Source organism: Schistocerca gregaria, chromosome 8 (genome assembly GCF_023897955.1).
Source record: "Schistocerca gregaria isolate iqSchGreg1 chromosome 8, iqSchGreg1.2, whole genome shotgun sequence".
NCBI classification, from domain to species: Eukaryota; Metazoa; Arthropoda; class Insecta; order Orthoptera; family Acrididae; genus Schistocerca; species Schistocerca gregaria.
The window spans coordinates 474,973,799-474,992,893 of NC_064927.1; the positions used below are offsets into that span (position 1 = coordinate 474,973,799).

Genomic DNA, 19,095 nt, shown 5'->3' on the forward strand with positions numbered 1-19,095 from the left:
ACTCGTAAGTCACCAAAGTGGCGTCAGCTAAAGAAAAAGTACTTGCAATTTCAGCGGCCGAACACCCTGCTTGAGGTCTCCCGGCCAACAATGCTGTACGATCATTTCATTTTTTTCCTCATTTACCACATACTTGATGAATTTCATATTTAAATATTTTAGGTATTCAACCTGAACAGAAAATAAGATAGATTTGTAGTCTCCAACAAGTTTTGAATTGCTGTCTGCCACCATGCCCGTATATTAATCTATGTTGTTACTGATTACGCCATGCATATGATTAAATTTTGTTCCCTTACATTTAGTACATACTGTTTCTATTAAATTTTGTTCCCTTACATTTAGCACATACTGTTTCTCAAAAAACTTCAAGGCTGATTTTTTTCTATAGTATTATGGAAACATTAAGAACAACTTGTTTCTATTCATTAGCGGTGTTCCACGTGCATGTTTCACTACGGAGCAGAATGCAGTGTCATCCATTTTCACGGTACTTACGAACAGCAAGACAGTTATAGCATAAGTAACATTTACAGAGACTTTAACTGTACAAAATTATTGAAATAAAAATTATATAGCTAAAGTATGATTAAGAAAGATGCTGATGGCTGTTAACACATCAGAATGTATTTAAGTTTCATACACAGTAACGTAGTAATAAGATCTCTGATACTTAAGTTAGACCTAGTTCCAAGGACAGAACACCACCAGTGTACGAGAGCTGCAGCTGCAGACCAATCATCACTTTTCTGTTTGTTTACATCAGGTTTATTCTTATGACGAATGGAGTATAGTTAATTATATTATACCATAACTTAATGCTGAATGAGATGGAGTGAAAGTAAAAGGTTTGACTTAAACTTGCAGAGTTTGCCAAAAATTGCTGTAGACACCGATCTAAATATTCAGTGCCAATGTAGAATTGATATCTTGAAAGTTTGTGTCACACTGACAATAAGTGGTAAGGAAGGGTGAGAGAAAATGAATACTGACAAAAAGGAACAAAGCCAGGGCATATTAAATACAACAGTTGATAGGTGGGTTATTGAGTACCCCAAAGTGTACACCCATCTACACATCCATGAAGTGCGTGTATAAAGTGATTGAGACCTGGTTCACAAATCTTCCTGTTGTGCTTATTGATATATTATGCAGCAGATTATTATATGTGCCCACTACAGTCTGTCACATATCATTCAGCAGTCAGTGACGTTTATGTCTACTAAGGGAAATAAAAAGTGCTTTCACTGTCTCTGTGCACAAGGGTCTGTGTTCACAGCAGAAACAGAATGGTCTCGCACATGAATTTAGGCAGTGCTCATTATTATTTGCCCATTTGCACTCTCAGTTCAATAGCCCTTACTCATTTTTCCACCTCCTTCCTTCCCCCCCTCCTCTTTCTCCTTCTGCCAATCTTCTTCTCCTTTCCTTGCCACAGTTTCTGTCACTGTCTTCATGTGTTTATGAATACATTGATTCTTCACTCATTCCTTTTTTGTTGCTCATGTTTATGATGTTGTTTACTGTTTTAATTTTCAGTCAACTTTTTTCTATAAGTTACCGTTATTTACTCCAATGCAAGCTGACCTTTCTTCCCAAATTTCATAGTCCAAAAAATGTGTCTGTGGTACAGATTCAGGGGCAAAACCTAAGGAAGTTCCAAGAAATGCCACTAGAAGCCACTATAAGTAGTTATTTAGCCACAAAAACTGTTGTGGCAATGTTTTGAGTATTGAATGTTGTCGTCCCCACCCCCCTCCCCACATCCCCCATCCCCACCGTGGGAAACTCAAATTTAATATTGTTCATCTTTGAATTTAGCAGTTTTTCAAACATTTATAAGAAAAATAAATAAATCTCGTTTCATAAACACCATCAAAATGGAAGTTTTTAAGGAACTTTCAGACATTGGCAAATATGATAATTACAGTTTTACAATTAGACAGCTACAGCTCCATTTGGAAGCTGTTGGTACATGCTGATATACATCGGACCACTTCTCAATGCTGCCAATATCTGTGACGTAACAATAGTAAGTGTTTTACTGCTTTAATTTACTCTCCTGTTTATGAGTACAAATAAGTTCCACATTTGAACATTAGAGTCCTTATAAATGAGCTTTTATGAAACTGGTGCAGCAACAATGTTCCTGTTCATCACCACTTTAAAACATTAGTGCTATAGTGTTTTTGTTTACTATAACCAGTTTCATATTAATATGACGGATGTGCCACTTGTATACGCCCATGAACAGTGATTGTGCAAATTTTTGAGTACAGACATATGCACTTGATAATGGAAAAACAGCTGAAATCAGGTCATTATGGTACAAATGACAAATTGTTGTACTACATAAAGACAAGCCATTGTTTATTACAAAAAACCTTGAAAAGTAGTTGACCAGTTTGCATCAAATTTTTGCACCCTACTCTAATAAATGTTCAGGTGAACATAGGCTACATAGTTTGTCTAAAGGGGAAATGTTACCAAAAATCTCAGAGCTCTTAGCCAATTTACTTGAAATTTTTACACAATATACTAATAAAAATTCAGATGGGCATATGCCATATATCTACTGAATGACAATTATTTATATCTTATTGGCTTATAATTGTAGTATCATTAAGTAGTGTGAATCATCTGAAACTTTGTAAGCAGACCCTTTCGCAGATTAAAACTATACAAAATACTATCATGGAAACTGCTGTCCTCACAAATCCAGCAACTGGAAAGGTCTCTCTCTCATACACTGTAGACCAGTGGTCACAACTGATTTACCCATTCATTTTAAGTGATTTAAGTTCCCAGGTTTTGTCTCCATAACAACAATGGCTCTGAGCACTACGGGACTTAACTTCTGAGGTCATCAGTCCCCTAGAACTACTTAAACCTAACGAACCTAAGGACATCACACACATCAATGCCCGAGGTAGGATTCGAACCTGCAACCGCAGCTTAGGTCTGAGGAGGGGGGGGGGGGGGGGGGGGGGAGGAGATGGGCAAAGATGGAGGTAGGAGGTGGGCAGAGTGTGGGGATTGTAATGCATATCCATTCCTATATATATTTAGCAATTCTGAAGCATTGCTGCTAGCAATTGTATAGCAGGATTGACAAAAAAAAAAAAAAAAAAGGAATTGTCTTTCAAGATGTTCTTTTCTATTGTCTGCTGTTCTTTCTGTTTGTAACCCCTTTTTATTCTATCATAGCCCATTTTCCAATTTGACTAATTTTGTGTTTTCCATTGTCTGCTGTAAATTCTTTTCTAGTCACCTTGTTCACATTTTGCCGGAGGTTTCTTACTGCCTGTTCTCCCTAGGCAAATTGTCATTTCTTTTGTCTTCTTTGCATTTAAACCTGCTAGACCAAAAATTAATATGTGGCCCAAGATTATGCCCATTGTGATTTCCCATTGCCATTGGTGTGATAAGCTTGTTAGCTTCAGGCATGTACAGCAAGTTTCCAGTCATCCAGTTTAAATTTTCTTTCGTTATTTCACCTAATAAAGCATATGAATTGTTGTTAATTACAGTCACTCCTTTCCCCCTTCTTACGATTTGAAAGTTAAGTAAATACCTGTAAATTATTAATTGTTATTGAGATTGCTTTATTGTAAATTAAGTAGATTCTCGGATTGCTTATGTTATAAGTACTCATTAAATTGTCAGATGCCATTGTCAGCCGACATATCAATTCAGCTTAGAATATATCTGCATTTACAAACATAATTTTCTTAAAACAAATTGTCTGCTTGTGTCAAAAAATCTGTATTGCATTATGTTATCTTGCATTTTTGCAAGTATACAATTTGGTGTATTATGTCACCTGTATGTACAGGTGGTTGCAGATACTTGACTGGTACAACATACACTTTCTGCCATCTGGCGTGTGTAAGAGATTAATGCACACAGTGTATAAATGCTTTACAAGATTCCTGTTTGAGATTGATGTATTAGAGAAAACCAGTCAGTAGCAAATTATCCAAATAAAGATTTTAGTGCTAGAAACACGTAATGTTTCCATTTAACTAAACTGCCATGGCAAAGGACCGGTTGGCAAGAAAATAGTTTTCTTAATTTTGAGACTAGGTTAGTGAGCAGCACTGCCAGCCCATGTGATACAATGTGTGTGTTTCATTTGTTGTTGAGATGAAGGTACATAATTTTTTTGTACACTATGTATATAGGCTGGAAGGAGGATAGTTTGAAAGTATATTTTTCATGCACGTTTTCTGATAATTATCAAGAATTTTGGTTATTTGTATCTCTCTTGAAATGTATATTCAACATAATTTGCGACTGTACGCTCCATTTAACTATCCACAGGAGTTGTCAGAGTCAATGTCCATACAATAAAATTTTGGGCATCAACCACTGAAATACATCAAAAGAAATTGAGAATAGCTTGCATACACACATTTCTGCAGTTGGACACTGCAAGCCATTGTGCGGTGTTATAGTAAGGTGTATCCACCATCATTTTCGTTCCATTGTCCAATTCCTTTGTCAGATAATAAATGGGGAAAGTTTATTCTGCGATGCTTCAGTTTCTCCTGGAATGTTTGTTGTTCAATCAGTCCATGGTAAGAAATGTCGCTATCATTAGGTGTGCTGACAAACTGAGCTCCTGAGGGCATGCAGCCGATTTATATCCCCACCCACCGCAAGCAGTTCCCTCCTTAGGGCACTCGTCAGCAGTCACGGAGATGATTGCATTGGCGTCTGTGGTAGCGTTGCTGTTGCTGCCCTCTCCACTGTAGTCGCCAGATTGGTGTTTGCTGAACTTCTTGTAATTAGACCCAGGGCTGGTTCCCAAGCTTGGCCCACACAAGGTGTAATATGTCAATCCATAGAACTTCTTACCCCACCCTAACCTAGCACTTAGCTTCGTCCTAAGATCTACAAACCCAGTCACCCTGGCAGTCCCATAGTTGTTGGTCTCAGTGTACCCACTAAACATATATCTGCAATCTATTGTACAAAGACCCCCTCATATGTTAAAGAAATCTATCATTTCCCAGATTGCCTGAAATCTGTCTATCCCACTCCCACCCCACTCCTTTGGTTGTCAGCATTGATGCCACCTTCCTCTGTATCAATATTCCCCATGTACATGATGTATCTGCTACTGGACGTTACCTCAGCTAGCACCCAACTGATTCCAAACCTATTAAGTCCTTGTGCTCACCTTGATCAACTTTATGCTTACCAACAACTTCTTTACCTTTGATGGGCATAAACATACACAGATCAAAAGCATGGCCATGGAGTCGGGATGGCTCCTTCCTATGCCAATTTTTTGGTTTCCTGGGATCTATTAGCATTCTGCCCCTGGTTTGGTTTAAATATATTGATGACATCTTTGTCATAAGGATTCATGGTGAGGCTGACTAGTTAAAATTTTTATGACCTCTAAATACAGTCTCCCAGTTAAATTTCGCATGGACCTATTTCAAATCCTATGGCACTTTCCTTGATATTGACCTCATCCTCATTGAAGTTCAGCTACACACTTCTGTCCATATTAAACCTCTTAACAAGCAACAGTACTTAGATTTTGACAGTTGCCATCCTTTCCATGTCAAACGTTCCATCCCATGCAGACTCTTTACAACAAAGCACCATCATTGTCAATTCAGTCTTCACTGGACAAAATTACCCATTGTTCAAAAGCAGATTCCTTGGGACATCATATGCAATCCTGGTAGTGCTGATCTATCCAAAAAAAAAACTACTGAAATCACACTCTGAAGTGGGGTCCATTCTGTCCTGACTTTTTTCCCCCCACCACGCCTACAATAGCTTCACCACCATTACGCCTACCCCCTCCCCATCTCCACAGTATCCTGGTCAGACACTATGCTGCTCGTGCACCCATTTCCTTACCCTGTGGCTCCAGTCCCTATGATTACTGATGCTGTAAGACTTGCCCTATGCACCCTCCTACTACCACCTGCACCAGCCCAGTAACTGGCAAAACATATACAATCAAAGGGAGAGCTGTCTGTGAGACATGACGCTGTGTACCAGTAAATTGAAACACTGTTCGGACTTACACATTGGTATAACAACCACCAAGTCATTAGTTATGATAATTGGGCATAGACGAAGGGTGTATACTGATAGCACACATTGTCCTGTTACGGAACATGCTCTGCAACATGAGTCATGATCTTGGTGTCTGTTTTACCTCTTGTGCTATCTGGATTCTCCTGCCTGACATCAGTTTCTCAGTAGCTCTATGTGAGAACTGGCATTATGACACGCCCTTGGTTGCCAGCCACCTGTCCTTAATTTACACCTTAGATCTCAAAATTTTCTTTTAGTCACTATTCCTTTCTTCACTACCTTTTAATTTTCTGTATCTTTTATTTTCCGTCTCGTCTTTTTTACACCCCCCCCCCCCCCCCCCAACATGTCTGCTATACAGGGTGTTTGGGGAGGAAAGGTCAATATTTTAAACAGTGATAGTAAAAAAAATGATGTATGAACATAGGTATGGGTATTGCAAGGAACTTTAATTTGCAAAATTGATTGCACAGTGTGGACGTATACCCAACACAATTGGACCGTAACATGATTTTGTTGCAAACAGTGCACGGGTACATGCCATGTTTACGCTATGCAACCTACCACATATTATGGTTATGTGACATACATAGGACAATCACCCATTGTTTCTTCAGTTGTGCCGTGTTAGCCACATTGTGTAGTGTACCAGCAATGGATCGGTTAGCTGTGTAGTTTATGGTGTTCACTGTGTTTGTACAAGCACTGCTAACAATGCCACACATCTAGAGTAGTGAGGAATATGCAGATATGGTGTATGTTTACAGCTTCCACGAAGGTAGTGCTACCACTGCAAGAGAGGAATACCACAGGCACTTTCTGATTTGATTATTACCTGATCACAAGGTGTTTACCAAACTGTTTATCACTTTGCATGCAACAGACATTTTTTGTCCAAGCGTGCATGTCCACACATATACGGGAAACATTACATGCGGAAAACCTGTATCCATTTCGCATACAGCATATCCAAAATGTCTATGTTGGCGACAATGTCCAATGACTTCAACTCTTGTCGCTGGGTAATTGACAACAATAGTCATTTGCTTCCATATATACTAGTCACTGACAAAGCCCAGTTTTCACGACGTGGAATAAACAACACATGCAATGATCATTGATGGTCATGGGAAAATACAAAAGCTTCAGTGGATATCAATTTCTAAGTTAATTTTGCGATAAATTTTTGGTGCAGCATGATCGGTAACCTTTTGGTAGGTCCATTTGTTATCAATCAGCATTTGGGAGAGAGATACTCACGACGTCTTTTGGAAAATTCATTTGTGAAACAATTGGAAGACGTTCCTTTAGCCAAGTGAACCGGAATGTACTTTCAATGTGGTGGTGCCGCTCCACATGTTACTTTATGTGTGAGGGACCATCTCAAACGCACCCACCCTAATCACTGGATTGGCCATGGCAGTGCTATTAACTGGCCTACAAGATCACCTGACCTTATATGTTTAGATTTCTGTTTTGTGGCGTTGAATGGAATCAGAAGGGCACAAAGTGAAGGTAAATACACAAGATGAACTGCTTCGTCACGTCATGGACGCTGCTGGATTGATTAGGAACCAACCACAGGCAATTGAACAAGCAACACAACATTGACGTTCATGGTGGTATATTCAAACCTGTTCTGTGAACTTTACATCATCTGTACGGTAAGTGTTAAAGCCATTTGCAAAAGACATGGTATATCTTTTTCAACTGAATACATGTAACATGCATGTTGTAATGCATTATGTACTAAATGCAAAGTAAATAAACATTATGTAAAATTGTGTAACATAACTGTACTTCTCTGTAACATTGTTTTCAAGAAAATCACATTACAGTCCAGTTGTATTGCATATACGTTCACGTTGTGCACATCAATTTTGCAGAATTGAAGTTCCTTTCAATACCCATACCTCCCTAACGAAGCATTTGCGGACCTATGTTCGTATAACATTGTTTGTTCAGAATTACTGGGACTATCACTGTGTACAATGTTTTGTCAGTAATCTCTGTCTTGCTTATTACCCTTATGTTTTTAAATCTCGTTCTGTGCAACATCCAACAGTCTGTCTTTCCTTCTCATCCCATCCACTAAGTCCAACCTGACGCAGGATTCAGACCAGTTTTTCTGAACACTCCTCATTCCCTAAACCTTGCCAGTCTCTTCCCTTCATCCTTCTTCCTTCCCCTTCAACCTATCTGTCAGAAGAAGGGGCCACTGGCTCCAGAAGGTTGCACATTTCCTTAACTTTTGTATGCAGTTTCTCCTGCCACTGCTTGGTGAGTAGTCTTTCAATCTGTCCAGTTCTACTTCATTGTTAGCTGCTACATTACTGTACTGTGAAATTCCTGGATAAAGATTCAACAGATGACAACCATTGGCTTTAAAGAGTAAACAGACAAAAAAAAAAGATAGTACAAGATTATCGTGGTATTTATGTGAAACATGATAAAATTTATTTCCAGGATGTTCGTGACAAATATGAAAAAATATGTGAAGATGCTTTAGAAAATGCGAGAAAAGAGACACACATAAAGTATAAGGACTGGCTTGATTCTCCATGGTCTGGTTTCTTTGAAGGCAAAGATCCACTGAAAGTATCTCCAACTGGTGTCAAGGAGGACACCCTGGTTCACATTGGCAAGAAAATGTCATCACCACCACCAAATGCTGCAGAATTCGAAATACATAGAGGTTTGTATTAAATTATTCAATAACATTTGGTTTTAGCAAGGCCAGAGTAGAATAAATTATCCTACTTTCCAGAAATGTTAGGTACTACTTGAGGAGGAGAGAGGGATAGGTTGGGAAGGTTGGAAAAAATTGATGGGAGGGTGGATCACTGACTATAGGATGAGGGATGAGACGACCAGTAATTTGCTCCCTTTCATTCTGAGTCTGAATGATGTGTCCTTCCTGTATAACATTGCCCAAGATATCAATTTTTCTTCCTTGAGGAAGGAACTAATAGTTCCAAAAGTTAGGACAACTGTGCTGTGTGTGTGTGTGTGTGTGTGTGTGTGTGTGTGTGTGGTTTTTTTTTTCGGGGGGGGGGGGGGGGGGGGGGGGGGGGGGGGTAGTAGCAGTACTAAAAGTTTTTTTGTCTGGAAGGTGTACTGATCAAAAGTTCGGTCTCAAAATTTTGTAGTATTCTCAACTTAATTCTACTTTTGATACAATGCTGTTATTAAAAGGAAGACCACTCATCATTTAATGGGAATGTTAAATGTTCAATGGGCAGCTTAACAAGAAGTTGAACATATTGGTTCTACTTTTAAACATGGATTATTTGTCTGAGAGCACAAGTATGATGGTGACAGACTGTTGTAATAGTTCAAAACAAGAAAAGACTTTCTGATACATATAGTGACTTTTCGTGGTTAGTTGAGGCTGTGGTTGTTAAAGCATGTCTACTTTGCAAAATTCCTCAATAGTCGACATATTTTAGAAGACAACCGGCTCATTACTTAAAGCCACACTTAAGTCTCTTACTAATCTTTCGTACAATCTGGTATTGTGTGGAAGTTGTCCTGGAGATACCTAATTAACATTATCATTCCAAAATTAACCTTGGTGCAGCCCCCGTCCTTAACTTCATGTCCCTTGGACTATTTCTGCAAATTATAGCACAACAATAAACAAACAGTTCTCACTATGGTGTAACACAATACTTGCAATCTGTGCATTATAGACATGATGGTGTGGCAGTGACAGACTCCCTTTTTAGATTCAGTTAAAACTGTAAAAGTTCATACATCATTGCTCGTGTTCCAGTCTTTTTATAATGTTCATGTACATTTGTGCATTTCTTACTTGAAGTACAAAACACTTAGAAAAAAACATACGTGGTTAAAGTTCATTCATCAGATGATTTTATACATGCCCAATTCACAATCAGTTTACATGCAGCAAAGAAATTCTTATTGTCAGTAATAGAGATTCAATGCTTGGGCTCCATACATTCCTGTCAGTGTTGACAGCACTCACACTCACACAACAAGGCCTCACCTCTTTCAGCAAGGGGTGTTAAGCTTTGAACTCCCCCCCCCCCCCCCCCCCCCCCCCCCCCCCCCCCCCCCCACTCCTCCCACCATATGAATTGATGTCCACCATATGATGTCTGTGCTGGCTAATGTTACTCCTGGTGTGCAAGCAGAACCATTATACTTTCCGATCTAAATGAAAGAAACGAAAGTGTGATGTCCTCATTGCACTTCTGTCAGGTCATGAGTAAATTACTCATTCAATTTTGCATGTGATTTAAGACTGATTTTTAGTTTGTGTTCAGTTTGTTCTGTGACTAATTTAGCTGTAGTGATGTAACGGATGATAAGCTCAAAATGTGCAATCAAATGCGAATTTACCAAATAAATATAGGGGGTTATTAATAAGTACCTCAGTCTCTAAAAGATTAGATTTGTCATATGTGGTGTGATTTTATTGGAGAACTCAGCACTGTCAGGCAGATGTATCAGAACAAGTAGACAAATCATCTGCTCTGTATTGTTGCCTTGAATGAACATGCACCTCCCATGCAGATAGGCAACCCATCGAAGTTTTCCAAAGCAGCTTGCTTTCATTGTGCACTCCTGGATGCCACAACAGCAGTGACTTCAGTGAATTGTATGCACATATTGACATTTGCTGCATCACAAATGGTGCTCCAAAATTAACAACATATTGTAAATGAGAGTTTGGAGAGGCTCTATCCACTTATGCTGTTTACTGTATGTCTTATAGTTTTCACAGCCTTTTTATTTTCATTTGTTGCTGTTGGCAAAATAGTATTCGTTACATTAATATTTATTATGCTTTGTTTAGGTTTGGAACGTATATTGAAAGCACGAATGGAAATGGTGGAGTCAAGGACAGTTGACTGGGCTCTTGGTGAAGCAATGGCTTTTGGTTCACTGCTGAAGGAAGGAATCCATGTACGCTTGAGTGGACAAGATGTGGAGAGAGGCACATTCAGGTATGCAACTTCACCTCAGACATTACAGTTAAGTATATCCTGAAAGCAAATGGGATTCGCCTTGTCCTGATTTATTGATTTTTGGAATGTTTGCTGCTTTTATTTTTCATCCACCTGTAGTTACACTGGGAACTTCAAAATGGAATGAGGTTGGAATATAACAATATTAGGAGAAGGAAAGTAGCTACTCACTATATAGCAGAGGTGCTGAGTCGCAGATAGGCACAACAGAAAAACTCTCACAATTATAGCTTTCGGCCATTAAGGCCTTTCTGAACAACATACACACAAACGCGCATATGTGCGCTCACACAAACGCAACTCACATACACGACTGCAGTCTCAGGCAACTCAAAAAACACTGCGAGCAGCAGCACCAGTGCATGGTGTGAGTGGCGACTGGGTTGGGGTAAGAAGGCTGAGGTGGGGAGGGGGAGGGATAGTATGATGGGGGTGGTGGACAGACGTTAGTCCAGCCCCTTCCCTGTTCCATTCCAGTACTAAACAGCCGTCACTCCACCACCACAACCAGCCTTTTTATTCCTCTCCCTTTCTGCTACTTCCCCCGTCCCGCGTCCCCCCTCCCCACCCCTCCCCACCTCTTCCTTCCCTCCGTCTAACCTGCTGCTCACTGTCCGCCACCCCCACAATACTGTCCCTCTCCCTACCTGCGCAGCCTCCTCCTTACCACCACCCAGTCACCACTCCCATTGTGCACTGGTGCTGCTGCTCACAGTGTGGTTGCAGTTGCGCGAGACTGCAGTCGTGCGTGACGGTTGTGTTTACGTGAGAGTGCGTGTGTATCTGTTGTTGATGAAGGGCCTTACTGCCCGAAAGCTATAATTGTGAGTGTGGTTTTTTTGTGCCTATGTGCGACTCAGCATCTCCGCTATATGGTGAGTAGCAACTTTCCTTCTCTTGATATTGTTGCAGTCTATCTTGGATTTTCCATTGTTTGAAAATTGAAACAAGGACGTTGTGTTGGTGTAATTCTTGAGATGCAGACTTTGCTGGATTGTTACAGATACTTGTTCCATATTAGAAAATTGTCATTCCACCCGTCAGTTGGAGAGGCTGTTATTCATTTGGACTTTTGATACTAAAAAGTTGGCTACCTTAACCTGGAACATTAAAAGACCTTAAATGCTTTATATTTGTGCCCTTGGTAGGAGATGAAGTCAGAGAATGGTAGATGTCCAGTAACATACAAAAATATAAAAAAAATGTGATTTATTATCAACTTAGTTTAAGATATGTTCTTTTTAGTTAATCTCATGTGGATGTGAGTTGTAATCTTTGCAATTCTGCACAGATGTTTTTTCTTAGTTGCTCTTTCCAGGCTGCTTTAGAGTGTTTAGCTTTGTTTGCCAATAATACATTTTTGGAATATTCCACCCAGCTGTCTGTCTCCAAAATTAATAACATATTGTAAATGAATATTCCAAAAATTTATCATCATAATGTTCTGCTTCAGTCCCCTGGTATCTCTCCCTCAAAAATTGGTAACATATTTTAAATGAATGTTCCAAGCATATATTACCAGGATTTTCTGCTTAAGTTCTCAGGTATCTCTCTAAGAACTTCCTTAAATGCGGATGATTTAATTCTACCTTGTTCCCATTTTTGTCAGATTATAATCTGTATTCTACTACTACTACTACTACTACTACTGTTGTTGTTGTTGTTGTTGTGGTGGTGGTGGTGGTGGTGGTGGTGGTGGTGGTGGTGGTGGTAATGAGAGTAATGACAGTAGTAGTACCAATACCCCCCCCCCCCCCCATAAAATTGATGTTCATTTCATTCATTTTGTCCTTTCTTTTACTTTGCAGTCACAGACACCATGTACTTCACCACCAGAAAGTTGATAAAGCTACCTATAGACCTCTGTGTCATATTTACCCTGATCAGGGTCCTTATATTGTTTGTAATAGCTCTTTGTCAGAGTTTGGAGTGTTGGGTAAGTTAATAACTTTAAATTTATGGCAAATGATTGGTGTGACTAACTTTTATTATGATGATGATGATGATCCTGTGGGAATTTGTAACCCTAATCTTCTCTATAGTTTAAAAAAAAACTGCCGAAAGATTTGTACGTCACTCATTGAACAGCATCGGTTATTGAGAAAAGAATTTGCATGCTGCTACTGTGTAATCAGCATAGATTCATTTCAAGTTCAGTAGTAGCATAATTACAAATTCAGTTCTTTTATTATAACCTGCATCTTCAGTGGCCTTTGCCCTGTATAATAAAATACATAATTCCAGGCTTTGAACTGGGATATTCTATGACAAATCCAAATGCACTGGTTTGCTGGGAAGCCCAGTTTGGAGATTTCAACAATACAGCACAATGCATCATCGACCAGTTTATATCTTCAGGCCAGGCCAAATGGGTGCGGCAGTCTGGTCTGGTGATGTTGCTACCCCATGGACTTGAAGGGATGGTATGTATAAGTTATTGTTTAATGATAATCGAGAAAAATAAGTTGGCCTACAGCCTTGTCTAGTGGTTTCTTGGGTGAACTACACAATTGCTTCTTCTGTTTAATTATGGTGTATTATCTTCCCCTTTTGTGCGAATCAGTCTACAACTTTTTTTAAAAGTGTTTCTTCGGCATACTAATTGACACCCTTGAATTAGTGTAAAAATGTATAGTAAACAAATAAATATTTCCATACTTTCAAATTGGTTACCATCTAAATAGAACTTCAGGCAAAAGTTTCTGTACAGCACTGTTCAATGACTTGACGTTGTGCTTTTTGAGTATTTGGAATATAAATTAGTCACAGAATGGAACCTGCTCTGCCAAAGGTGGTTTTACAGGGCCCTTGCTTGCTGAAAACACTGATCTCATTTCTGTATTTAACAGCTGTATTTGAGGGAAATGTAGCTTTGTTTCTTTGCCCAGTGGGATACCTATCATCTATCTGAAGGCAAAGATACCCTCTGCAACAATAATCTTACCACTATTTGACTAAGTACTGGAAGTTAACGATATAACATAGTTCAAAATGATGAGGGGTGGGGGGGGATGAAAGAAGGGACATTTAAGTACTTAAGCACAGGACAAGTAGTTTATATTATGATACCTTAAAAGAAAAGTTGCTGGCAAGGTCATGGAGACTTAGTGATCGAGATAATGCTAAAATAGTTGTGATGCCAAACCAAGAATATCCTATACTAAACACTATGGTACCTGCTGTGACTAATGGGTTCTTTAAGTTTTGATTGTAACTCATTTTCTGTGTTGATACCTGGGTATCATCAGCTTACTCTGTTTTAGTAAACAGTGATTGTAAATTGCACAGCCCAGAACTTGGCTGCAATGAGCACACACGTCGTGTGATGGAGGAAGGAAGGTGACAAGGTCTCAGTCTGATAGTAATATGGGTGAAATGCAGGGAGGAACAAAGCAGTTCTTGGGAAGTCTTGAGTGAAGTTTCAGTAACTTGGTCCTGATCATTCAGTTTGTTAACCAATTCTGAATACATGAAAACTTTTGTGATAATACATATAGGTGGTTTCACCTGGGTGAGCTGCTTAAATGTTTGGACAAGCTGAAGCAATAGATGTACATAAAATATAAACAAGGATCAAAAAGGTGAGAAATTGTCAAAGGATAAAAATAATCTGAGAGAAACAAGTGTATCCATCCCATCAGATAATGACGTCCTTCAAATTGTGAAATTTTCAGATAGAAAGAAAGGGGGTAGGAGGAATAGTTACCCATACTTTTGAAATGGAACAAAAAGCTAAAATGTGTATATTGTTATGTACTGCAGCCAGAATTTAGAAAACAATTAAACACAGTATCTGGAGTCACGTCATTACAAACAGCAACAAACATATACATGATATTATTTATTTTTTAAATATGCATTGTGCATTGTCATTCCTTGTTTTTCTTGAAGGATGAAATTCAGTATTTTGCTTTCACAGAATACGTTACGTCAATTTCCTCAGGTATAGGTGATTTCTGCCATTACCAGGAAAGCCCACTACATTACTGCTTCTAAGAAATAAATTTACCTTTGATTATGGAGAGAAGCTGTTAATAAGAACAGTTTGTCTTTCTCTGCTCCAATTTTTGCACATAAACTTCTAAATAAGCTTTCCAAAAAAATTTTGTCATCCCAGTTAGTGCAGATAATGTTTTATACACTTGAAATAGCTTTCCACAAATATTGGCACACAGAGGTAATGCAATTTTCTTTGCTTTTTTTTTTTTTTTTGTCTTCATGAATTTTCTCTCTCAGCAGTGTATATGAGTGAAGTAAATTGTACAAGAATCTGGAGACAAATTGCCCCCACTTTTTTTTTTAACCATCAATGCTTGTTTAAATTAGTAAATATATTCTTATCAGTCCCAGTCAGAATTTTTTTGGTATTTTGTGTAGATTTTTCATTAATGCTGCACGTTTGAAATGTAAATGTCATACAATGTTGCCTGCCAAAATTCAGACATCATGAAAAATGTAAAATTGGCGTAAAATGTACCACATACTTCGATCTGCAAATGATCTCCATTTCAGTACAACTGTGCAAAGTTGAGACATTGCATTGAATGATGGTTGTTTCGGAGACATTTGTGTTAGTGAGAAGTCGCCACCAGCGTATGTTGTATTTTGACAGCAGCAGGGTCGTCGTCTATTTAGACTGCAATTCATTATTCCACGATGTTGTTGCTTATGTTGGTCAGGATACCATGACTGTCATGCAAACATCCCATGGTACACAAAACAGGTCAGTATACTGTTGCAGAAACAGCAAAAAAGGTGCCAAATTTTCCAAGATTAACGATTTTTTACAGGAGCATGAAACTTTGTTTCAAAACCTGGAGGAAAATCCAAAGAGGTTCTGGTTGTATGTAAAGTGTGCTAGTGGCAAAACACAATCAAGCGCCTTCTATGCATGATAGTAATGAAAATAATATTGATGACAGTGTTGCCAAAGCAGAGTTGCTAAACACAGCCTTCTGAAATTCCTTCACCGAACAAGATGAAGTAAATATTCCAGAATTCAAATCGAAAACAGCTTCTAATGTGAGGAGCTTAGAAGCAGATATCCTCAGAGTAGAGAAGCATCTTAAATCACTTAACAATAGCTTTGTACCAGTTAGGTACCTTTCAGAGTAAGCTTTCAGAGTAAGCATATACAAGTGCTCACTCAATGTAAGATCCATGTGCAAAGATTGAAAAGTTGCCCAGGTCACACCAATATATCCGAGAAAGGCAATAGGAGTAATCCACTAATTTACAGGCCAATATCATTAACAGTGATATGCAGCAGGATTTTGAAACGTGTATTGTGATTGAACATTATGAATTACCTAGAAGACAATGGTCTATTGACACAGTCAAAATGGATTTAGAAAACAACATTCTCGTGAAATACAACTAGCTCTTCACTCACACAAAGTACTGAGTGCTATCAACAAGGATTTCATGTTGATACTGTATTTATTTGTAAATTTCCAGAAGGCTTTAAACACCGTACCTCACAAGTAACTTGGAACCAGATTGTGTGCTAGTGGTTTCATGATTTTCCGTCAGAGAGGTTGCAGTTCGTAGTAACTGACTGAAAGTCATAAAGTAAAACCAAATTGATTTCTGGTGTTCCCCAAGATAGTGTTATAGGTTCTCTGCTGTTTCTTATCTTTATAAACAATTTAGGAGACAGTATAATCAGCCAACTTAGATTGTTTGCAGATGATGTCATTTATTGTCTAGTTAAGTCATCCAGAGATAAAAACAAATTGCAAAACAATTTAAAAAAGATGCCTGTATGGTACAAAGTTGACAGTTGACCCAGTAATGAGAAGTGTGAGGGCATCCACATGAGCATGGAAAAGAATCAATTAAACTTCTGTTACACAATAAATCAATCGAATTTAAAGGCTGTAAATTCAACTAAATACGTAGTAATTACAATTACAAACAACTTAAACTGAAGACTATACATCTAAAATGTTGAGGAAAAGGTAAAGCAAAGATTGCATATTTTAGCAGAACACTCAGAAGATGCAACGGATCTAATAGAGACTGCCTAAACTATGTTTGTTCACCCTCTTTTGATGAAAGCTGCACAGTGTGGAATCCTTACCAGATAGGATCTACAGAGTGAAATCGTGAATTACCAGGAACAGGGAAATGTCCTAGGACGACTAGACCCCTTCAACTAACATAATTTATCCTTGAACAATAACAACATAGTTATTCTTTGGATAATAACAAGTCCCCTTTGAAAAACAGTTAAGAAAATTAAAGTTGATTTGACATTACAAATATGAAGGCATTCAAAATGATAAGTAAGACAGCCATTGAATTGCAATAATAATCATCTCGAACAAACTCAAGAAATAAGACCTTAACAGTATTGGCGTTTTAAAATTTTCGAATTAAATTATTTTACATAAACCACCCAGTTAAAATAATCAAACAGTTCCAGATAATTCTCTCCAAAACATTAGGCAGACCCACAAAAGTTCAGTATCAAAAGATGTACAGTAAACTTAGAACAAGGTTATAATTTGTATTAAAGGGAAAACTTCTGTGCAAAGCCAGTTAATCAAAGGCTTTTTGGCCAACAGCAAACTTCCATTTTCAGTTCAAATCAGATAGCATAAGATACTCAGCTTGAGCCCAGACAGCTAGGATGTGCAAGTGCAAACGAACAGCGAGCCACAGTAGGAAATGCTCAAGAGCCATTAACATGGTCGTAAGCAAGCCAGGCCCATGCAGCGAGAAGGCACAGACACGGAACGTTCTCCCAGCAACTTAGTAAGTGCTGTCAACAACAAAGAAGATAAGTGCCTGGATTATACTAAAAGTTAAGTTATGGTTTAGACATGATGGCACCTATAGAGTGTTTCCAGTAAGTTCTTATACCCTAGGAAATAAGCTTCGCTAAAAGAGAAATGCAGGAAGGAAGCTAAAATTTCTCCCAGGAAGGAATATAATTTAAAAAAAAAAACTTGCTCGAGTCTTATAACTAACAGGAGCTCAAAAAATCTTAAAAGGGCTGAAAAATAGTGATATCAGAGCCCAGCAGCTTCAAAATCATAATAAAACAGTGAGATGCTAGCTAAAGGCTGTTGATGGTGAAATGAGACAGCACAGCTCGCAGAGTGCATCGAGAAAGTCCAAAGAAGGGCAGCAGGTTTTGTATTATAGAGAAATAGGGGAGAGAATGTCATGGACATGATATAGGATTTGGGGTAGACATCATTAAAACAAAGAAGTTTCTCGTTTTGGCCAGATCTTCTCATGAAATTTCAATCACCAACTTTCTTCTCAGAATGCGAAAACACTTCGTTGATGCTGACCTACTTGCTCAGAAATATATAGAACTTCATTTTTTCCATGTACTGTTAAAGAGTGGAATAACAGAGAATTATTGTGGAAGAGGTTTGATGAACCTTATGCTAGGCAGTTAAGTGTGATTTATATGGTAGTACATAGATGGAGGTGTAGGTTTAGGTGTGGATGAACATGGAAGAAATGGGTTCTGGAGAGATCTCAGGAATCGTATGTGACTGATGCCAGAGTATGCAGACACATGAGTTCACTCAACTGTGCAGGATCGTATAGCTGTGGCAAGTACCTTGAGAGAGAAAGTGGGCTCATTTGTAGCAGGACAAGTATCCATACATAGAGTGCGACAATGTATGGAGCACCATGGACTGACAACGCAAGAGTATTAGATGTACACAAGGAAAAACAGAACACAGGTAAACTGTCCCCTCCTGAATCTACAAAGTATTAGTTAGCAAAATTAAATTCAAGGAGTGCAACTGCAAGTACACGTGACAGGAAAAAGTATGCAGTAGCTGATAAGACAATTTTTTCATGCAGATCTGTTAAGGGAATAAATACGTCAGGAAATTTACTGCATGTATTAGTAATAACAATCTTTTTGTGGGGTGTGTTCATTTGATTTTTTAAATCTCAAAATAACTGAGGCTAATCGTGAAGACATGAAGTGTGTAAAAAGTTATAATTATACAATTTTGAAATTATTGTTTTATTTTAACTCAAAGATTAAAGTTTTTTTTTG

General features: G+C 38.4%; 1 protein-coding gene across 6 annotated transcripts in view; it reads left to right on the forward strand.

Moving 5' to 3' along the window:
- Nucleotides 1-19,095, forward strand: part of LOC126284405 (2-oxoglutarate dehydrogenase complex component E1-like) — a 115,943-nt gene that overhangs the window by 54,948 nt on the left and 41,900 nt on the right. For all 6 annotated transcript variants that reach the window (XM_049983315.1, XM_049983317.1, XM_049983311.1 and 3 more), the window contains 4 exons: nucleotides 8,533-8,761; nucleotides 10,889-11,039; nucleotides 12,869-12,996; nucleotides 13,305-13,483. In XM_049983315.1, the coding sequence (XP_049839272.1) occupies nucleotides 8,533-8,761; nucleotides 10,889-11,039; nucleotides 12,869-12,996; nucleotides 13,305-13,483 (687 nt within the window). The remainder of the gene's footprint in view (nucleotides 1-8,532; nucleotides 8,762-10,888; nucleotides 11,040-12,868; nucleotides 12,997-13,304; nucleotides 13,484-19,095) is intronic.